The sequence below is a fragment of the Grus americana genome, chromosome 1 (genome assembly GCF_028858705.1).
Source record: "Grus americana isolate bGruAme1 chromosome 1, bGruAme1.mat, whole genome shotgun sequence".
NCBI classification, from domain to species: Eukaryota; Metazoa; Chordata; class Aves; order Gruiformes; family Gruidae; genus Grus; species Grus americana.
This window is the reverse complement of record NC_072852.1, coordinates 45112383-45136395: the sequence shown is the minus strand read 5'-3', so window position 1 is coordinate 45136395 and position 24013 is coordinate 45112383. Positions and strand designations below refer to the sequence as shown.

Genomic DNA, 24013 nt, shown 5'->3' with positions numbered 1-24013 from the left:
ACTGGCACTGAACAATGACTGGTGCTAAAATTTGTATCAGAATTTATTATAGCATTAGGGGGAACTTTTGGATAGGAAGCCACTTTATCCTTACAATTGCATACAGTGCCTATGCTGCAAAGACGTGCAACTGATACCACAGTTCAGCTCTGAGATCAGCACAAAAGTAGGTTCACACTTGTCTCAAACCTCGTAACCGTAGCCACATAGAGGACAGGGCAGAAAATGTATTCTGGGCAAGAGCCGGCGCAAAAATGCAGCTGATATTCCGTGATGTCATCTGGAAATCAACTCACAGGGAAAGGGATAGACAGGAGGTTTGAAGTAAGACCGCTACTCACCTTACCTGAGACTGATATATGCCTGTAGATCATGCCTGCAGTGTTTGAATTCAGATGATCCATATTACTGTTTACAATTCCTTCTAATATAGTCACATACAGACAAGCAATACAGCATTAGACAACAGAACAAAACATGAAGAACAATGTTGGGAGGACTTGTCATTTCAGCACCATACATAGAGTGGTGACACAACAGTCGTGGAAAAGTGGCGAAACAGTGGAACACCTTTCAATAATTTTCTCTGATTCATTTCCTTAGAATCAAAACTGACAAAGATATGCCCAACACTGTGTCTCAACGGCTTCCAGTTACAGCCTACTGCACTCAGTGCAGTGCAGGTTTTGCAGCACTGAGTGGGCATGTAGCTTAAATGTGAAACAACCCCAAATTCATTATTACCATATGTATATCCCCTAAAACAGAGGGCTAATTGGTTTCTTTTCATAGTTCTTAAAAATTAATTTGGATCTGTTTATTGTTTCTTTATTTCCATGGATAGACAATGATCTTGTGTAATGCTTAATATACATGTAATACAAATTCTGAAACAGGTACTTTTCAAGTTTTATTTTAACTTGCTGTCAAAATATTTTCAGAAAAAAATCTCTTCTGCCCACAGACGTCACAGGACTTTGTGTCCTGAATCTCTGCAAGTTCATGTCCACATCTAGGAGGTTTTGCAATTTCCGTATGCAACCAGGAAAGCGCACTGCCATGTTGCCTTAGTATGAACTATGATCGATTCATTGCTCATTGCTGCTTCGTCTTAGTAACTGCATATGAGCATGCTTGGTATTGCAGCAGTACACAGATGGCGTTACACAGATTAATACATGTTATTAATCTTTCACATAATGTTATGGAATTAAATTACTGAATAGCTCCATGTACATGGTAAAAGCACATGTTTGAATGCAGAATTATTGTTATCAACTTCTTTAACAGTATAAAAAAAAGCACTTTAAATTCAATATGAATGTGCTGTTCTGCTGTCTTTTTATTACTTTTGTAAATAGAACAGATCAGTTTTTGAGGGTACTGACAGTAGCCTCTTCTAATGATATCCAGCAGAACTGGCTATAAATACATACGTAAAGACTGTTTCTTCTATATATGGAGATATATCAGTCTCTATAGAAATTGCTCAAATAATTTAATACAGTATGACCTAATTTCAATACAATTGTAATAATCCTATAGAATTTGTGTATTCTTCTCCAGTTTTTATTCATTCAGTTTCTAATTTTGATGGAGTGCACTCTTGCTATATTAGTAGCGCCAAGAATCTGTAAAAAATTGAGTGCCAACAGTAAAAATTAAAATGGTGTGCTGTTTATATATCTATATACACACACACATATATATACATATATATATATTCTAAAAATAGCAATTGGACAAATTCTGCTTGCCTTCAGCTCTCCAGTTCTGTCAGTAGCATCACCAAAGGTGTCATTGCATAAGGGAAGGAGGGCTGGAAGACAAGAGACTGTGTGGAAATTCTTTCTTCACGACTGAACAGAGGTCTGGGGGATCTCCCGATATACAGATGCTCCCCTATCCTTGTAAATCATTGGCAGGCACACCCGAAGGTTGGTGAACTACTGCTGTATTTATACTGAAAACCAGTTCATGGAGAGAATCGATGGGATATACTTCTTTCCCTGACCATTTATCTTATGAGTTATGGTCAGTTTCTGCTGAATATTGGCTTTTACCCTAAAGACAATACAAAATGTGTCAAGGTAGCATTTATTAGATTGCTTACATCAAGTTGTACAATAAACTACTTGAATTACTTTTCAGTTTTTCACTTTGCCTCTACAGAAAAAGAAAGTCCTATTTTCTAGTATCTTACTAAATTGTCAGATAAGCATGCTACTGAATGTAGTGTTTGAGCACAGGCAGGTCCCCTAAAGGAAGACGTAGGATTCTTCATCATTAACTATTTTATAAAATAGAAAACACGTAAGCACATTTGGAACTTCTGGAGTTAATCTGTAAGTTGCATAAGGCTTCTCAGTTTTTTCCTCCAATCGAAAGAGAATGACACATATACAGATATTCCACCATTGTGGATATAAGATTATACAAGATTATGACTCTACAATGTCAATTTATCACAGTGCTGCATGTACTGCTACCAAGTACAAATACAAATCATGAAAAACATCTGTAAGTCCCTATAATCAATTTGTCAGAATACTTTAAAGTGCATGTATAATAAATGAAGAACACATGTTTCATAGGAATCAAATGAAACTAGAGCTGTACCGAATGCTTTGCCAGAGACTTGAACAGCTGTGGACATCACCTCTCTCTCCCTCTATCCAGCTTTAAAAGGCATTGTTTTCTTTTTAGCTCGACAGGTGATGTTTACAATACCGTCAGTCTTCCTGAAAGACAGATTGCCCAAAATATCTCTGTAGACCATTTCCATCTCCTTAAATGCTGTCTTTTGATTTTCATTTTTCAATATTGGCACTTTCTGCTAAATTACAAAGGGTGGTCGCTGCACCATCCTTGCCAGCTTCTAAAGAGACATCAAACACCTACCGTCATTTCCTTATGAAAAGTATCAGGTTACATACTGTATAGTATTTTCTGTCTGGTAGCTACAGTGAGAGATGGAAAGTTTTGTTCATTTACTATTCTGTTGGGAGCATGTGCGCACAGACACACCCACACGCATACATCCTTCAAGGTTCTAAAGAGGTTTGTCTGAGTTCCCTGAGCTTGGTGCCTCAATAAGGCTACGGATTTCTTCTGTCTAAACAGAATATAAAATGGCAACTCCAAAGTCTCTTTGCTATTATGCTTTGCATCTCAGATTAAGGTCACAGCTTTAGTATTAACCAGAATTATACAGTTCTTTACACTGAGAAAAACTTGGCAATCAACCCTTTCCCCCAATAATATCAACTGAATTCTGTCACTTCCATGTAAAACCAGGGCACACAGCTTAATTATGTCTCTAGTCTTCCTACTCTATCAGTTTTTGCTTTGCTTCTCAGATACGAGCTTCGTGCTTCTCTCATTCCTGTTTCAGATCTATTTCTGATAATGTTAATCAGTGGGAGTGGAAGATGTTTCCTTTTATTAAATCTCCAAATATTAGTTCCCATATTACAGTGATTTCACAAAACCTGAGGAAGGAGCAATGACTTTTTTACTTGACAGCTCTGTGTTATAAAAAATATTGTTATTAAATTTTGAGTAACTTTTCAAAATACTGAACAGTGTTATATTCAAGAAACATGAATGAATTATAAACATTCTATTACTCAAGTCAATCTAACCTGCATTATAGTATATAATAAATGTATAGTTTTACTTTATCTGCTTGAAAAAGTAGCAGGAATGTAAAACAGTTTCTTCAGCACTGAACATATACAATCAGCATTGTATATTTAAAAAACCAAGCCACTGATTATAAAATAGCTTAAATAGCCCCAAGTGTCCCTGAAGAGCTACTGTGTGCTGTGTAAAAGCTGAATAATCCTCCCCATGTCAGAAGGTGACTCTTCAGCTGTTCAGGATCATAAGCTGATATGCTACCACTCGTAAAAAAAGATTCAAAACACAAGAACATACATTTAGGTGAAGATCATTGTGATGGTATTGGAATTAATCTGCAAGAGCTGACAACATTGAAACCAATCCAGCAAGAATGATTCGAGGAACTGTAGCTTTTACTTAAAACCAAAACACAAAGAACACAGCAAATTCACACCAAAATAAGTTCAATGGGAATATGAAATTTTTACATCGTATTTGGCTCATTTTTCATCTTTTACAAAGATAACCGGAAAAAAAGGAATATGTTCAAACACACTTTCTATTTAAATACATACTGAATGCAGTACTCATATAACACCAGAAGTGCAGTCTGCGCAGAAGTACTCCATTATTGCTCAGTGAGCTGAATAAAATACTTTAACATATTTATGAAGGCACATTGATAAAAGAAAAACTGTTTCGATCATCTGTGTTTGTTTTAATCATCAAAATAGGGGAATTCACTTTGGCCCCTGTGCTTAGAAAAATATGACTTTGACTTTCAAAATCTCATTATCTTTAATATTTAGTCTCAGTATTTACATGGTAGTTTCTTCCCATTCAAGCTCCACATCACCTGCAAAAGAAAGAGATACATTACATTAACCTACATTCTAAACAAATAGTAACTAATGGCAGATATCTGTTTTGTCCGAATTTAAAAGATCTTGCAGAGAAAAAAGTGGAAAGCTTGAGCAATGAGTATTACCATGAGGGAGGTGAAAGGGCAGCAAAATGCCAGAAAATTACACTTCCGAAGCCAAAAATTTCATGTCAAAGTATTTGTTTCTGTTTCTTAGTCTGGACAAGTCAACGCACCTGCTCTGAAAAAAAATATTTAAGACGATCTGTATCTCCTTACCTTCCATGGCATCCAGAGAGTCCATCTTTTGCAGTGCTGAATAATTTACAAAACATACAGGCTGACTACTTCCCTTGCTTGTCAATAGATCCAATACACACTGATGCAAAAATATATATTGTGCCTGTAAGATGTGAATTTAAAGATACTTGATTAGAATAAAAATGCACTTCTAATACCAAAAAACTTTTAATTTTTTTTTGTTTTTATCTAGATATTCTCAAAGTAACTGCAGTTTAACTCAGCAAATCTCAATACTTCAATGACCATATCATATATGCTTGATCTGATTTCATTCATAATGCATTAAAAAAAGTCAAAAAATGTTAATCCTTATGACTAGCAAGATATATGAAATTAGCCTAATCATAACTAAGACTAATAGGCTGTCCCACAATTTTCTGTAAAGGTTTGTTCTATTAAAAGACATTTGATTACTTTTGGCTCTAGATTCAGACTGTAGAAACTGAACCACACGAATGTAATATTTAGATAACAAAATTTTCCTCTCTCTAGCACGCAGAAAACCAGCAGGGTGCACTCAAATGCAAAAGTTCAAGTAAATGCTAAGAGCAAAAAACCACATTATTTTTAGTCATACTTCTTGAAATGTAGCATTATTTCTAATAGACTATAGTGGAAAGTGTGGGGAACTAAAGTTAATTTGACACTTCCAAGGACATAAAGTAACTCTGGGTAATGATTGCTGAAAAGAGAAGAACAAAATAAAGCAATGTAAGAATGAAATAAAGAATGAAATAAAAGAATGAAAACAAAGAAAATAAATGGATTAAGCGTATCTGCACATAGGAGAAGTACTGTGTATGTAGATGCAGAAAAAGAGCCAGATCACAGAATCACAGATTCATTCAGATTGGAAGAGACCTCTTGAGATCACCTAGTGCAACCTCCACTGCTCAAGCTGAGTCAATTAAAGCACATTGCCCAGGACCTTGTCCAGATGTGTTTTGAATGTCTCCACAGATGGAGATGACCAAAAGAACTTTAACTTCCTTGACTTTTGCACAGGCAAATACATTATTGTAATTTTTTCTGCTCAATAATTGCTATTTTGTTTCAGAACTGCCATCAATTTTCAAGTCAAGTGTCTCAGATTTATAAGAGAAATTTGTTTACATGGATGTGTTTTAGGGTCACAGCTCCAGAGCCATGGATAGTTAAACCAGACCCTGAAGTACATAGTACCATTATGCTTTTCAATAGCTTGCTTACTGAAGCAATAGCGTGGCATTACTTCAAACTAGCCTTTGCACTTTACTTGGCAAGATGACAAACTGTAACAGATCCACTGGACAAATATGGATTTCTAGAACGAAGGTCTTAAGTTTCAGTGGAGTTTAGATTGGTTATTCCAATTCAGAAGGCAGACTCCGAAAGCTCCATGATCTCTTGCATTCATACAGCTACTTGTGAGCATGTCGCAATAAAAATATTTCTGGGTTTGGCAAGGGAGAGTGAAGCAGGATACCTGGGGAATGCATGTGTGACAAGTTATTTTCCTAGTTAGAATTAATGACATTCTTAATTATTTGAGCATCTTTTTATGATTGGAAGTGGGAGAAAGAATAAAAAAGTTCACTAAAGATTAGGTGGTGCACTTTACATGTAGTCCATGGGCAGGCCTTGGTAATGTGTGGGCCACCAGGCAGAGTACCAGGATATTGAAATTATATCTACATTAGGGAACTAAAGAGTGGCTGGGTACGTTGCCAGCCAGTGGAACTTGATCATCCAAACTACTTCAAATTGTTTGGATGGTCCCTTGCATTGTTTTGACCCACATGAACCAGCACTATCTTGAATAATTTCCAGGTGTGTTTCAGGAGTTACTTCAGACTATGGGTCATTCCCCATAGAGAGCTTGTGAAGAGAGTGGTAACCACAGAGGAGTTTAATGGCACAGATGTGGGCCATTCTGTGCCCCTTTGCAACCATAACAGAGTGCGACTCTGGGGGCAAAAGGAAAACTAATTTGAGAGCAACCAGGTTTTATTTTTTTTACTCATAGATCTTACAGACAGTTTGACTGAGGGATCTCTAAAGTGAGTTCTGGGGAGGAATTGCTCCTCTCTTCATATCTTCTGTGCTGATCACATAGTGTTTAAATCATAGACTACTAAACAGTATTTTATAACAGAGCTGTCAGAATAGCTTGACTACTGAATCTGCCATAAAACTTTACAAGATTTGGTTCCCTTTGGGCAAGTTTTGTTGCCGATTTGCCTTTTTTAATCTTGCAAACATAAGCTAGAAATGCCCTGGAGAGAGAACAACCTGTCTCAGGATTTTGCAGTTAGCATATAGATCAATACTTGATCTGTGTGGAAATCAGAACTATGAGACCATCATCTTCTACTGCATTTTGGCACATCTTTTCCTAGCCTCTGCCAACATATGCAAATGAAGAGATACACAAAAATAATGCAAATTTTAAAAATGTACACTGATCTTATAAAATGTCTCACAGTTTTAAGATTTTATTTTGGGGCTGCTCCCATTAAATTATCTTCCAGCCTTTGCCCTATTTTCAGATGATTCTATTTCTAGTCAAAAGTGTAAAAGAACAACCAAAAGAAATATTCCCAGAATTCATCATCACAGGAAACTCCTGGCAATTGTTTAGCTGCCTCAAGACTTCAATTGAAAGCAAGTGGTAATCAGACAGCACCTTAAAAGAAACAGCATGACAGACTATCACCAGAATGTCTCACTTCTGAAGTGCAGTTGCTCCAGAGAGGTTAACCACTCCTTGCATATTCTGATACACTTTTTGTACATTCTGACATGATACAGAACAGCAGAATTGCATTCCTAATGGAAAAAGTCTCCTTACATTAAAATCAGTTTAAATCCATTAGTCATGTGGAAGTTCATCCTGAAGCTGCTCACCCATACTGAGAAGTTGGTAAGACTTGCTGTAGCTGTAGACTCAAAGGCTTCAGGCAGCAGCCTTGGGTTAGGTCTGGCCTGCAGGAGGCTTATGCCAGAAGCCTTATGCAAATACAGCTGGATTTCCATTCCACTGGGCATTTAGGATCAGCTTTAAATTCTGCTATTACTCTTTTACATATACCCAGATCTCGAGATACAGCACACGTCTTCCTTACCAGCAGGTCGTCACTAACTTATATCCATACTCAATAAATCTGCCAGAAATGCTCTTTTTTAGACCCCAAACTCACCATTGCCTTGATTTTGCAAACTCTGACGTGTGTCCTTAATTCTATCCATATGCGTTTTATTTTAAGCAATTTAAAAAGAATCAAGGAATCTTTAATGAGGTCAAAGGTGTATGAATATTTAAAAGTTTGGAGGACTATACTACATATACATACAGAAAAAAATACAGTTAAGTAGTAAATAAAGTCAAATTAAGTAGTGTATGAGCAAATCCTTTTTTTATTTAACAATTGTTCTTCACCCAAAACTTGAAATGAACTTTCTCAAAGTCTGAGAAATTATGATTTGTGTTCTAAAAGCTGAATATCTCAGCACTCTTTACAGCACTTGTCAAGACTTTGCTGGCCAAATATACTTAAATAGATACAAACCAGACATTTGCAAAATGCTTGAAATCCAAACAGAAGCATGATTTGGTAGAAAATGTGTTAGCTGATTGTTATGAGCTTTCTCGTCTTGTTTTGTAGGAGATCAGATGATCAGATGATTAACTTTTTAACAACAGGACTGTAGAATAGATAAATATATAAATCTTACCAGATTCTGTACCATACACATTCTTTCACTTCTTAACTCAGCTACAAGTCCATAGATATCCACAAAATCATGGTCATTTACATGTTGGGTTAAATGGTCAAGTGCAATATAAACACCTGTTCTTCCAACACCAGCACTGAAAACAAAATACACAAGATAAAATACATTTTTTATGGTTTTTTTTTAGTATAAAATATTTTCTTAGAATATTTTGGTTAAATTAAGTTTATTGTGAAAAGAAAACATCAGAAAAAATTAAATCTTTTTCAATATTTACTTTTGTGTGTGTGTGTGTCTCCTTGCTGAATGAGATCAAATGAACTCTGGATTTGAGTTATGTACTGATTTTGATTTTACAGGGATTGCATCAGAAAAATGAGATAAAACTAAACCAAACCAAACCTATATAACTGGAAAAAAATGATCCTACAGCTTTTCTGTGAATTTTCTAGAGCTTACTAATACAAAAAAAAAAAAAAATCACAAGATTTTGTGAAATCACACCTGGATTCTGTGATGCTTTTGGTATTTGAGACAATACAACATGGGATCTAGCAAAATATTTAAAACAAAATACTTTGAAAAGGAGGATGAGTGTGCAAGACATGCTGGTAGCTAGTGTTCTTTTATTTAAAGGTTTGAAAATGAACAGGATTTTCTTAAAATCACTATCAGACTTCTCTGCAATTGGTGTAATAAATGCAGGGCATGTCACTGCAGATAACCAGGAAATGTACAGCAAAACTCTCTTGAACCTGCACGAACTAATGAGCAGAAAGTAATGAATGAGTTTTCTGGATATGAGAACACATAGTGCTGCTTTATAACCATTGGGAATTTGAGCACAGGAGGAGTATCTAGCCCATGGTGGCCCCTTTACGTATCTGTGTTGTGAAAAGGGGATAGGATTCACTGCAGCGGGGCCCCAGAGAGCACAAGGGTCCTCAAAACATGAAGACCATGTAGTTATCTCCTGTAATAGTCTCTCTGGGCCCTGCAGTAGAGGGAAATGTCAAACTGTCAATGAAAACGATATCAAATAAAATGAGGCTTTATCACCCATTGTGGTTGGCACCTGTAGGACACTGAGGACAAATAAAAAGAACTCCCATGAATGATAAACTGGACAGTTAGGGAGGAGAGTAGTGGCACCAAACCCAGCTTTTCCTTCCACATATTTCTACGCTCACACTGCGTGAGAATGAGGCAAAGAATCAATTGCAGACCTCTGAGTTCAGAGTGTTATTTTGGAGTGTGCCCACTCATTCAGTGGGAACACCGACCTGCATATAAAATGTAGACACACTCACCACTTCCCTGAAGACTTAGCCTTCCCCACACACCTACTCTTTGAAATAGCAGTTTAAGGCTGTTGAGTATGAAATCAATGGGAACTATGACAGCTGAACACCTCTAACCACCAGATAATTTATTTAAGAGCCTAAATATAGATTTTAGCTGTTTACAGGCATCCAAGATGGAAATCTGGCATATGTAAACCTTTATTCCTATTTGTCATTCTCTGTGGTTCCCGAATAGTTTCTTCCTTTTGTTGAAGTGACTATTTCACTGACATCACCTCAATGGGATTTCCACAAATGGAAGAACAGACACACTTTGGTGGCATTTTACCTCCTAGAAAGGACTAAGGAGCACTGCTAAAGAAACTTTCACTGCTGTCCATACTAGAACCATACCGGTGCACTCAGTTTTCATTGTTCTTCTGGCAACTTCCCTGAGCATTAATATGCACTTGAAATTCTAAGATACTAAATGCTGATGTGGTGAATCTGCTTACCTGCAGTGAACCACCATCGGTGTATTATCATGTGCCCGACTTGCACGGATAAGTTTTACAAAGTGGATAATTGGTGCAGTAGTTTCGGGGACTCCATGTTCTGGCCAAGAAGTAAAGTTACACTGCCGCACCATCATGCAGTCTCCATGCTGAAAAGTATTAAATAAGGCAGTTTTTGCAGAAGAAATGTGACAGAAGATCCAGTAAGCTACATATAACCTTCTCAGCAATTTCATGTAAAAAAGAAAATCAGAATAGCATAATAATTATAAGATGTACTTGCATCAAGGGATAATTTATTGTGCACAGATCTTATGGCAGGTGTTTTGCGAGATAGCATCAAGTCCATCTTTCAGGAAGTGTTAACGACTTCAGCAGTCACTCTCCATTTGGCTTCAGTCACTATATCAATGTAATTTGTAGATTACAGATTGAAGTTTCTATAGCTCGTTTAGAAGTTTAGTGAACTGGGACGACAAATTTATTTAGGAAAAAGCAAACATTCTAAGACTGGTCTAATGTAGTGAAAGCAAACACATACGTTGGTAAACACAGATATATAAAGCAAACACACATACGCTGGTAAACACAGATATATTTTCTGTTTGATGCCCTCTCAGAGCAGTGGTAATAGTAACTCAAAAAAAGAGCAGGTCATGATCTGATATCTACATTAACTATGAAGGATGCAAGAATAAAAGCACAGAATCATGCCAAAGGCCTGTCTAGATCAATATCCTGTTTCCAACAGTTGCCAAGGAAAAATCTTAGGGCAAGTTATAAAACATGACAACAAGGTATCTATAGTTCCATAGAATATCCTTGCCATTCTTAATAGTTTGTGACTTGTGAACTGTCTCAGTCAGAGATAGTATTTTGAAATTTAATAGTACTTGTCAGAATTTTTGTCTATTAATTTACCCAGATTTTATGAAGCCCTGTAACTTTTTAGGATTCACAATATCTTGCAGCAAGGAGTATCATGGTTTAATCAACTGTTGTGTAATGAACCAGTTCCTTTTTTTTTAATTTATTTTGAACAAGCAACTTGCTCTTTTCATACTGCAAGAAACACTGAACAACTGTGAAAAATTATGTGTGGCAACTACTTTGGGTCTATATTTTTAAAACTGATCAACATAAAAACAAAAGAAAAATGACTGGGAATCCAATATGGCAATAATCGTGAATGACTGGCCTCACATATGCTTTTCACCTTCGCCGGAAGATCATCAAGAATCCATCCATTTGTGAATGGAAGATGAAGTACAATCTTAAATAGGGCACATTTAATGACATGCTTATAAAGGACACAGCTTCTTGTGCAGGGTAGTTCAGCTATAGTAAATGGATCACTTAATTCAGCTTTTCTTTTCTTTTTTCTTTTTTCTTTTTTCTTTTTTCTTTTTTCTTTTTTCTTTTTTCTTTTTTCTTTTTTCTCTTTTTTCTCTTTTCTTTTTTCTTTTTTCTTTTTTCTCTTTTCTTTTTTCTTTTCCTCTTTTCTTTTCTTTTCTTTTCTTTTCTTTTCTTTTCTTTTCTTTTCTTTTCTCTTTTGTTTCTTTTTCTTTTTTTCTTTTTCTTTTTCTTTTTCTTTTTCTTTTTCTTTTTCTTTTTCTTTTTCTTTTTCTTTTTCTTTTTCTTTTTCTTTTTCTTTTTCTTTTTCTCTTTCTTTTTCTTTTTCTTTTCTTCCTCCTCTCCTTATTTTATTTTTCCTTCTTTCCCCCTTCCCTTCCCTTCCCTTCCCTTCCCTTCCCTTCCCTTCCCTTCCCTTCCCTTCCCTTCCCATTTTGCTGGCATGCATTTTTGCTCTAAATAGTCCCTTTTCCAGTCTTGTTTACTCTATGTCTTATTTTAGCTGCGAAAAAGTTTATCTTCTGTCACTCATTTTAAAATGTTCAATTGTCCTGTACTATGTGCACAACATATCCTTATGGGGCGACCACTGAGACAATCCTCGAACTGCTGTGTTCCTTTTGTTACGTGCACATGCCACAGGATGGTGATGCATGCGTTTGGATAGCTGAGTTCAGGTCCTAGGATCTAGCTGCACTTCCTACAACACAGGTCAATGTTGGGAGTGCAAAAGAAGGCTGACTTTATCTTGGGTCATTATGCCCAGGTTGCTTTCTGAGCCTGCCTGCTGGTCTGACTTAATGCTGGGTGCTCATTTTTCCATTATAGTGGAAACTATAGTTGTGGATCATGACAAAGATGAACATCTGTGCTGTACCCCCCAACCCCCTTCCCAGCACAAAGAGTGGGAGTAATACTGATGATTCGCATTTATATTGGGTGAATCTCCTGGGGGTGGAGGCCAGTACGGCTGATGGTACAATGCAAAACAGCTGCACTGCACCAGAGAATCTTGCCCTTTAATCTGAGAGAGATAAATGCAAAGGGATTTGTCTGATCCCAGAATGGTTAGGATTGCTCCTTTCTAGAAGAGACAACTGAGGTGTCCAAATAAAAACTTCACCTCCCACCAGATCAGAGGTTCAGTAACCTTGATACGCCCTTCATAGCATGTCGGACAAGCATCTGTGCTCTTTGTGACAGATACTGGAGAAAATTCTCAGAAAAAAATCCCCAAAATGCAGAAAAACCAGGCAGTAGAGTGCATACGCATTAAAAGATTAAAAGAAGAATACTGAGGGGTAGTTGGGTGGGATGGAGCACATCTGATATTCTTTGAGGTGTTGGATGGGTTTTATTCAATCAGCTTCCAGTTCTGGCTTACCCTTTCAATTTTTAGATCTCTGACGGTCCAGTCTATTTGAATATCTTCCATCAATTTAGTAATCACGATATCCCCAAACACAGTCACTGGTTTATTATCTTCTGGCCAGTACTGATGACATCTTATCTGCAAGGAGATGATTACTAATTAACAATGATCATATTATAGTGTTGACAGAAACTACATACAGAATCTCCAATTATATCAAATGCTGTTAATTGGTACACTAGTAACATACCCGTCCTTTTTCAAAACATTGTGTGAGCATCACAAGTGTTTTTGCTCTTGTCTCCCATACCATTCTCCAGAAATCGCCCACTGTTCCTGGTAATGGTCCCTGAGTTGCAATAAACTCATTTGGACATAAATAACCCTAAGAAAAAGAAAATATTTAACACATAATGGTTGGCAAAGAAAAAAAAGAGTTTGCATGTGACTCACAGTTGTGCCTGTAGCTACCGTGCACAAGGCTAAAACCTTGTCAGACGTACTAAATGACTTAGCATAGGCCTGGCTAATCATTGCATGGTAGATGGCCTTGGAAACCTAAGGAAGTAGTGGCATTTTCTTCACCATGTAAGTCAGCTGTGAACCAATGCTCTAATAAAGTTTGGGAAATGTCATCCTCATAGAAATGCATTTAGCAGAGAAACTACAGGGACATCAGGTCACTAATTCCCATTTTAAAATATCTATGCCTTTGAATTAGCCTTACTGTAGATCCAGCCAGAGGCCACCAAGAACTATGTCAGGAGGTGGCCAAGAAAGTAGAATTAAATAGTGTGAAGGAGCAGCGGAGCCAGGGAAACAACTAAGGAGCAGTCTGAGAGCTAGGGCAAGCTATACACCACACTGATGACCCTTTCCTCCCAGTGATTGTCAGGGATCTGCTGTAACTTAGGGATGGAGCATAAACAAATGATCTCTGATAAATAGTCTTTGAGAAACCTACTGTAGAGGTTGACTTTTATATTAGTGTTGGCTTCTGCGGTTTAGTTCATTTATAAATTGATGTAAAACTTGGGGAGAAGGAAGTTTGTTGAAAAAAATCTGTGTAAATGCTGTCAGTGCCTGGGTTCTCATGGATCTGTTTCCTCAAAGAAACTACGTGTACCCTACAGGAACTCTTATGTAATACCGAAAGGCTAAAATAACAACAATAGCAATAATACCAATAAATTTATGCTTTAGAGCGAGCAGTCTATAATATCACAGAGTTCTGCTTATTGGTCAGAACACAGCGGTTTATAGCACCATCGAAGCTCCTTGTTGGAATTATAGCCCTATAATTCACAGCTGCCTGTTACTCCATCTATAATACACAGAACAGGTGGCAGTGAGAAACTATGTTAATCCTCCCTAGTTTAAGAGTGAGGTGAGAAACTATAACTCAGGGATGCAAAGCTCATAGTTCAGTTACTGACTTTTTCTTGTTTAACCAATGAAAATAAAAGTAGCAGCAAAGTTCCCATTTGTTAAAACTATATAGAAGACCTCTCTTTCCCTCTCTTTATATGTATGAATATGTATATACATCTAGGCAAATAGGTATGTAAATATACACACACATATTGTATATTTACAGCTATATGCATGTATATATTTACACTTCCACAAATATGGAAAGTGAGAGCATATAAAGGGCAAAGCTTTATCCCTGAGAAATGGTAACATTACAGTTGTCTATTCACTGATGGACAGTGACCTAAAGTGAGATGCCTGTGTGCAGTACAGAGATGCGAAATCTCAGCAGGGAACACTCTCTGCAGCTGACTTTTGCTGCAGCATTTTGGAAGTTGCTGTTAGTGTTCCCTGCCTAAGCCTTGGCATGTCAGTTAGGAAGGGTAAAGACTCAGCCATGCTCCAAGCTGTCCGGTCTCCTCAATGGTTCTGTGTATAGTCCCAGCAACAAGTGACACGGCACAGCTCTTCCTATCTGCTGTCAGAACTAGGACATTCCATAAAAAGAAAATAAATAGCTTTTGCTAATGAGAGAGAAAGATGCTATCACCTCTATTGCTTATTCTCTGTGAATGTCTCTTAGTTACCTGGAAATAACTATTTCTACTTGCCATTGTGTCATCTGTTTAGACTACAGTCTGCATGTCTTGCTATGTGTTTGAATAGATCTTACTGCAAATGAAGTCTTGACCTCATGTGAGACTACCGGCCACTGCTACAACAAATTAAATGCATAATTATAAGTCACACTTTGAGCTTCAACAGGATGAAAATGAGACAAAAATATAGATGAAGAATTTACTGAGAACCCAATCAGAAAATGGAAGGTGTAGGAGGAAAGGTGAGGATGAGAAGTACAGTATTAGTTCCTTATTCAAGAAGCCTATTTGCATTTTCCTCCATCATAACTTTCACAAAATAAGGGGCATACTAATCCCACTCACCAAAATTATTAGCCATTTCTATGAAACTTCTCAGTTCAGTTATCTTTACATTGCCCTGTTCATACACAAGAGCTCCAACTCCTTAACCAAGAGATCAGATAATGCCTGCCTAAACAATTGACCTCAGTGGGAGTTTCACTATTGTCTTTAATGATAATGGTATGAGACTTTATATAAAGTAATTTGCCGGACGTAGTTTTGCTTACTACTGAAAATCATTGCTTAGCAAGGGATATGGGATAATTTATATTTTTAACTAATCATGTTCAATGCCACAGGAGTCATTTGAACAATGCCATGGCAACAGTAGCTGTAGTGAATGGAAGAAAAATTAGAATCCTGTTCTTCTTGCAAATTATTTTTTGACTCTCTCTTCTACCAGAAAACAAATATAGTAAAAACGTGAGAGACTTTCGACTTACAGACACGTAACTGGCATTAATGTAGTCAGATCCAGGAATACCAGCATCAGGCATCAGCTTTACTCTATTGTTATTATCTATCATGGAAATAAAGTCTAGTTAATTAAAATATTTGTTCAAAAACCATAGACACATGTAACAAGTGTTCCTGGAGTGCTAAGAAATCAAAAATACTGTTATTGTTGCTAATCTAACAGTACTTGACATAGTAGAACACTAATTACAAAGGGAATTTAACCAATTTCCATTACTGTATGGTCATCCTTTAATGTTCCAGACATATTTCAATATAATACTTTTTAATTAAAATGGCGATCATGCCAAAACCTCCAATTTGATATATGTATGGGAGGATCCTCTGCCTAAATGTAGCTCTTGTACTTAAAGCCATGCTGTTCTAGCACAGACAACCTCCATGTGAATCAGACAGCAGGGTCAGGGGTCTGACAGTCTTTCCTATATACTTGCTGCCCAGGTCATAGATTTGAGTGAGATCCTGGCACTTTTACATTCTTTTACTTCTTTTACATAAGGTAAGCTCATTATTACAGGGGAAAAAAATAAAAAATGATTGAAGGTTTCCGATTTGGGCCCATGGTATGTATGCAGAAATGACAAAACTCAGGAAAAATGTCATCTGTGAATAAGTAAATGCTGAAACCAAACATTTGGTCCTCAATTTAGTAAAAAAAAATGAGAATACAAACTTAAAGATTTATGAAACTTATCTGTTTATATTTTATTGTGTGTCATGAATATAAATTTTTAGTGACTGTAACTTAGAGTATATCTTGAACAAGGCAGTAGATAGCAGGAACAGCTGCTCTGAAAAGTGAATAGCACAGAATGTAGCATTATTAACCAAGGAATGCCATGCTCCCCATCTCACATCACAGCTAATGCCTAAAATAATAATGACATTTCTTGTCTTATTAACTGAAAAATGAAGCAGTGTTGAGTACAGAGAGACAGACTCCTGTCTCCTGCGATAAAATCTAGCCCTGGCTTATAAGTTATCATACAGTCACTCTGATCTTCTGTGGAACCTTTGCAGCACATGTACATATATACACAAGAAAGCATGCTCAGGCTCCTGAAGTAGCTGAATGCACAAACATGTGGATTTTATATGTTTAAAAAAATTACTTCTCACTAAAGGGAAAAAAAAAGGAGGAAGAATGTTAAAGAGTTTGCTACATGGCTTGAATTACAAAGCTAAGAAACTATTGAAGCTACAGTTTCTTGCACCTGCATATTAAAGCTTGTGAGAGCAAGTTGAAAGCAAATAAAACTGTCATTAAAAAAACACAATGAAAAGACAGATTACTTGACAGAAAATTATTTCATAATGTGGCCATGATTGTGCTGCCATTTCAAAGGCAGATCAAACAAAAATACAGTTGCATTCCAAATATATACTGCACTATCAAAGGTAGAGAGCAAAACAGAGGAGTTGATCAGAAAACACACATACATGGCTTTATGTTTGGGAAACGATTCTTAGACCTATTCCAAGGCAGATCAGCATCAGTTGAAGCAAGGTCTTCAAGAAACTTGGGAAGTTCCTGTAGAGGAATAAACGTTCGTTGGCAAACCTTTGCACGTCACCTTCAGTGAATATAAAAAATGACACAATCATCCGGTAAGAAGAAGAATTCTTTTGTTCTGCAACAGAGTGCATTTCTAAGAACAGCTGGAAGCATTACAGAGCATTCCACTTCACCGTCAGCCCCAGTTACACCAGCAACGTTAAATGCAGCACTGCAGACAATGCTGTCAAGTTGAACAATTAAAGCTTACATGAACTTTCACCTTTACAAGTCTGGATGAAGTCAGCCTATCACCTTTTGTAGTTCTTTTCTGTCTTCTCATGAAGTCACATGCTTGGTTACCATGCTCTACTGACTCAGCCTTACTCTTGAATAATGCCTTTTCCTGACTTCTGTAGCTTGGGAGAGTTCTTGCCACAGCATGAGAGCTGATGAGAATTTAATTAAGTTGAGACAACTGGCAATTAGCTATTGTTCACAGGACTGTTTGTGAAAGGGGTGGGAAGAGTTATTTTGGGTTGTACTGCAGTTTCATAACTGGTCATTAGTTCTATTCCTGAAGGGCAAAGATGGATAAATCATTCATATTGAGGAACTTATTTGATGGCGGTGTTTGTGTATATAAATAGGTATAATTTCCAAAGCTGAGTAAAAGAGTGGAGACAACTTCATTACTTGTTAATGGAGAAAATGTATTAATGTGATGATCTCATAGTGGTGATAAGAGAATAAAAAAACTCAGAAAAGACAGAATTTTGCGAGAATTTCTAAGCTAATAACTACATTAACTGTAGTATAGTTTCCCTTTGTTTGACAAATGTTATAAGCAAGTCTATTTCAACATCTAGCTAAGATACAAATGAAGAGATCTATTTATTGCTTTGAATGAGTACAATACAAAATTTTGCTGCTTGTGCTGAATGAAAAAATAGAAAAAAAGGAGTTTTTATTCCAGTGTTTTTCTTTCATTGCTAATTCAAATATTTTGAATCAGCCTTATTTGATGGCTTCAAATATTAAGAATAATTTAATATGAGCACTAGCAAAATGAGATAATTTAAAAACTGATGTAATAAACCAAGTCAATAATTAATCCAATCTGATATCCTATTTTGTACAATGGATAATGTCTGACATATAAAAGAGACCTCAAAACCCTTGAACTGTATTATATGCAATGTTATCCCATGAGAAATTTGTTTCTTTCACCATCTGACAAAAATCCTGTGGCCTGAAGCATGAGGACTACTTCACCTCTGTAATTATATCCTCGATAGTATAACTGCAGGTGCTTCTGAACAGGAAGGGAAAGATGGTTTCACGATGAAAGCAAAGGACTTTCAGACAAGGGACCTGACTTCTCTTCCTAGATCTGACACATATTTCCTTGGGGAAAGAATTAGGGGAAGAATTGCAGAGAACAACTAGATGCTCATCTCCCTTTGAAAATTAACAAGGGACTAGATCCCATCCATGCCCTTCAAAATCTCCCTAAATATCTATGTTTCCTAGGGATGAAAAGTCTATGATTATGCCCCCTCTAAAAAAAAAAAAATTCTGACTTTCTGACATTCACCTTATAAAGAATAGCTGACTTTACATTTATATGCGTATGCTAAAGATTTAAAACACATGGTTAACAGACATGAAGTAAATAAAAAACTAAATGAAGGACTGTAACATACTGTAGAAAAATATCTTTAAAGGCACTCATTATTTTAAAATCTTGTCTTTGAATCAACCTCTGCAATACTCAAGGCACGTTTCTTTTACCTATTCAGTTGCCTCTGCCTTTTGTCTCAATAATCCCTTGGAGAAGTAAAGCCCCAGTCCAATAACTGAACCTAGAGAAAGATCCCTGTTTTCAGACACAGCAGAGTGACTTCTGTGCATTCCTGTCAGGATTCGATAAGAACAGTAAAACACAGCTAAGGGTGGAGATGTTAAAATTCCTCTCATTCAGAAAGCTGAAACTTTCCCACAAAATTTCTGTCATTGAATTTTGCATGAATGAAGAACATAGATGAAATGCCTTTGGCATTTTGCAGGTGCTATGAGCCATGGGATCCCATATCCTGTGCATGTCACGTGAACTTTAACTTGCCTCATTTGCCTCACTCCTCTGAATCTTAGCTTGCCAGTTAACTAGTGTAGAAATAGTACTGTTGTACAGTACTTTGTAGTGGAGAGGAAATAGAGAAGCAGATTGTGTTATTTTTGTCATGATGCTTCCATATCTGAACAAGTGCTTAAAAGCCTCATACAAATTCTCTGCATCAGTATGGATTTCAGTCTAAATTATTATCTTCAGAATTGGGAAAAGACTATTTGGATACCCAGATTCAATAACAATTTGTCATAGAAACCACATTTCTTTGCAGATTCGTAAAACTTTGAAATAATTAATTTGCACTTTGTTTACTGTAGTAATTTTATGGTACTGTGGTGACATTCGGAAGTATTTCACTTTTTTATTCATGAACAGAACTTAGCATAAAACACTTATAGAAGTATTTCTGTTTCAATAGTTTGTCAGTTAATAGAAAAACCTGATTTGCAAAAGGTATTGAGAGATACATGAATTATCTGGAAAGTTGTAAGTTTGAATATCAGCTAGGTGGTGCTCACCATCAGTTACTGTGGCTCCCTACGGTTTCTTTAAACTTGTCTTTTCTGACAAGACATGGATCCAGATCCACTCCAGGATCCAGATCCATTCTGGGGTCCAGATTCTCTTCTCATCATGTTTACACACAGATCATGTTCACATGTGGACCAAGATTGAACCCTGGAGATCTCCAGGCACAGCAGCTTGGTCAATCCAGCAAATTAGATGAGACCAGGAATGTCCCTGGATTCCATAACAAAATGAAATGGAAAGAGCTACATGCATGCTAGAAAACAGGTTTGTTGTCTACAAATTGCCTATTGTAAATGTTCCCTAGACTACTTTACCTATCAAAACACATCTTGGAATTGTCCAGGAAGATTGCTAGCTGAAACAGTCCAAATTTAAGGCACGGCATATACTAACAGTTTATTAGTGTAAATGATCATATTCTCATGTCCAGTTCCTGGTATACTTGAATTTACTAGTACAGAGATGGCCGGAGAGCTCAAGGAAGCTCAACACTATGCTTTCAGTTATGCGCTTCAGATATAATGTTCCATGGGTTTATATCTTGAGCTCATCTCTCCTACACACATTGTAGGAGTCTTGAGTCATTTATGTGAAACTAAAATGATGAATGCGGATGGAAACAATGCAGGTCATGAGGTCTGCTTGTTTGTTGTGTGCATTGCCTGTTTCTGTGCATTGTCATTTCTGATGTCATTTCAAGTGCATCATCAATCCTATTATTCATCTGATAAGTCAGGTGCTACAGATACTATAGATACACTCTGTATCAGGGACTGGACCTACCCTGCAATTCTGCCTGCCCTTGGACAAGTCATCTGGGAAGATATCACTACACTCTGAAACAGGGAAGCTGAAGCTCAGAGAGAAGCAAAAATGGAAGTGCAAACAACATATAAAACTGTTGATTATAAGTTGACTTATAATTTAGTTGAATGAGGCCTCAGCTACTTGTATTTCTCTGAATTTGAAATGCATTGCCAAGATTTTGATTTTATAAAACACTGTTGCTTAAGTTTTAAGGCATTACAGTGCTGTAAGGCTTACCCAATGTGGGTCACACCTAAAGAAAGTAATACTAGAAACTTTCCAGTGATGAACGTTAATATGTGAAAATGTTATTGCTAGTAAAACTTTTCATCTGTTCAGTCATGCATAATATAACTATAATCACTCTTGTTCAAGTGAAATAACACTTCTTCTCTTGGAAAAAAAAAAGTTCTCCTTACTTTATTGCTCAGAGAATTTTATGGTGCTTTTTATTATTAAATCCAGACCAATTTTACCTAAGGAGCATAACAAAAAAGCTGTAGGAAATATCATTAATCTTTTCACACTTTTGTTGGTTTTCCCTCAGAGACTGAAATATTATAATCTAGCAGAAGAAAAGCCAATTGTTGAGTCTTCATTTTTGTTAATCCAACTGGTAAGCAATTCATGGTAAATCTATAAATCCAAAATAACAAAGTCACCAGAGACTGACAAATTATTTTTGTGAGGGCAAATGACTGTATGTGTTAAAAATTATGATGATAAAGATTCTGAAATAACAAGAAGAGAAGATATTGAGAAAAAAAAATGATAGCCATAAAAATGTTACTTAATGAAAACAGTGAAAACTTTGAGATTTAATTTTGAAAGAATATATGCATTATATTATATCTAATGTGTATTTTGAAAGCTGGTCTCTTTTCAGAAAGAAAGACAGGCTTGCTCTGTTCACCTACTCACATAAGGAGATGGAGGCTATTCACATGGAGGCTATTCTCAAGAGCATAAGTATGACCTATTATTTGTAGAGGAACAAAAAGCAAAGTACCATGCACAAACTTTTTACTTTCGGCATTGAAACCTGTGAAGGAAAAATACTTCTGAGTTCCATGGCAGTGTGGTGGGGGTCTGAACATTTCACAGAATAAATGTCAGCTGTGTTTTTGGGGTCATCATCACTCAGGAAAATGAACTTATTTAAAGCAGTTAAATATACCTGTATATATGTTAGAAAACTATTTCTAAATAAACTGTTCTCAGGTAAACTACATATGTCTCTGTAAAAGCATAAATATTATGGTGTTCTTGCAAAGATTGGAGTCTAAAGAAGATCATCTTTTGCTGACACTTAGGTGAATAATTCTGATCAGGTTGCAGTGTAGACTGCAGAACCCAAATCAGTGTAATATTACTTTCTAAACAATCAACCTGGTAATTGGGTATTGATTATCAAGGCCAGAGTGTTTCACGGCCTTGCCTGCTTAAAATGGACATGAAATGTGACACATGAAACGACTGAAGGTCTTGCGATGTTGTGACAACTGCTAGCAACATACCGAAAATTCTTCCTGAAACTTTAGGTTGTTGTTTGTGCAAAGCTCTTCAACATGTTGTAGGAAGGATTTCTTGCTTATTGGCCTGAAAGTAATGACAGGAGAATTAGAAACCTATAGGGAATTTCTTAGCCATTCTTTTTATTCTTATTTAACTGCAGTTTATTAATAAACAATGCTTTTCAGTTCAATAGAAACTGATACTTATAGGCAGAAAATTATAAATTGCTTACACTATGCTTACTTGGTTTGTTTTCAGTCACTTAAAATAGAAGCGTTTTCTCCCCTTGTTGTTCCCCCTTACCAAATTTTTAATGTTGCTAATGTTAACAGTACTGTAGGGTAAGATTGTTTTTATAGGTAACAGCATTCCAAGGTGAGGTTTCGACATTAATGGAAATTTGTAAAGTTATCATTGCATTCTAAAGTACATAATACTTCTTTGTCGCACAGAAAACATTTTATACATTGCAAGGTTTTAGACATATAAAATATTGCAGTGACCTCATTCTCATAATGACATGGTTTTTAAACCCCGAGGAGTTTAAATATCCCTGTATTACTTCCCAAGCTAAAACACAGACATGCAGGCTTCACCCCAGAGAGAGAGAAAGCATTTCTCCAGTTACCATGCAATTAGTCATGCTTTTATGATTTATATGCAGCTTGGAGTTTTTTTCTAATAAACATAGAGGAGGGAACCACACATTGAGACTCACCGATGACCACAATATAAAAATCTTTAGTCAACTTACTTGATGGATTTTCTATAACTAAGTAACCTGCAACAGAGATTTTTGTTAAATGTAGCAAGCTGAGAGTTAACCAATATTGTGCAGGTTTTAAATTAAATACTCAAGTAACTAAAGAGCCAGAGTTATTTCTCTCATGGATTCAAACACTATTATATGTCAGATATCTTGGGTGATTGTCTTGCTTAGTTTTTATCTCAGGTATTGGCAGATATACATTTGTTAGTTACACTTTCTATCATTCTCTTCAAATCATTTTGCAGTGCTCTGGGCTTATATGGCCCTGGGAAATCTATACTTCAGCACAGCACTTCATATACATTGCCAGGCTTTATTTTACACTATGTACTCAATATCATTCTTCTAAGGGCCATTTCCGAGCATAAGGACAGGATTCATCTGACTGAACACAGACACCTAATTCTGAGCTAGTCACTCTAAGATTCCTTTTATAATCAATGAAGAGAAATAGGTGTGATTTCATCTCATTGTAAGCAGATATCTAAAATAAGTCACAGATGAATCATGCTATTGGTGTGCTTCTACAAAACCCAAACAGCTATTTTCTAAAGATTTCAAAAATGAGTGCCTGTGTTCATGCTCATTTTTACATGTTCGCTGCTGTTTCTGGTGCATGGTGATTTTTAAAACTGTGCTACATATTAAAAATCTTTAACTTGATCCCACAGCAGGTTTCACGAAGATGTTACATGAGCATCTATATTCAGGGGACTTTCAGATATCCGTGTAACTTGGTCATCATCATCATCACCTCTGAACCCATTTTCAGAATGTCTCAGCATTACGGATTTAGAAGCCAAACTTTGTGCACTCAGACTCACAAAGGTTGTCTGAAAGACCAAACAAAAAAGTTTGGAGTAACA

At 36.4% G+C, this 24013-nt stretch overlaps 1 protein-coding gene across 10 annotated transcripts in view; it reads right to left on the bottom strand.

Annotated features, from left to right (window-relative positions):
* Positions 1 to 3734: 3734 nt before the first annotated feature.
* PTPRQ (protein tyrosine phosphatase receptor type Q) overlaps positions 3735 to 24013 on the bottom strand; it is a 141977-nt gene continuing 121698 nt past the window's right edge. For 7 of the 10 annotated variants that reach the window (XM_054832907.1, XM_054832945.1, XM_054832934.1 and 4 more), the window contains 10 exons: positions 23133 to 23159; positions 22381 to 22462; positions 17340 to 17430; positions 15866 to 15942; positions 13277 to 13411; positions 13039 to 13164; positions 10302 to 10450; positions 8504 to 8639; positions 4766 to 4889; positions 3735 to 4480 (listed from right to left, as the gene is read on the bottom strand). In XM_054832907.1, coding sequence (XP_054688882.1) covers positions 4443 to 4480; positions 4766 to 4889; positions 8504 to 8639; positions 10302 to 10450; positions 13039 to 13164; positions 13277 to 13411; positions 15866 to 15942; positions 17340 to 17430; positions 22381 to 22462; positions 23133 to 23159 — 985 coding nt within the window. In that variant the 3' untranslated portion in view covers positions 3735 to 4442. Of the gene's footprint in view, positions 4481 to 4765; positions 4890 to 8503; positions 8640 to 10301; positions 10451 to 13038; positions 13165 to 13276; positions 13412 to 15865; positions 15943 to 17339; positions 17431 to 22380; positions 22463 to 23132; positions 23981 to 24013 lie in introns of those variants that run through there. The other 3 variants (XM_054832917.1, XM_054832924.1, XM_054832962.1) reach the window with 2 other exon arrangements.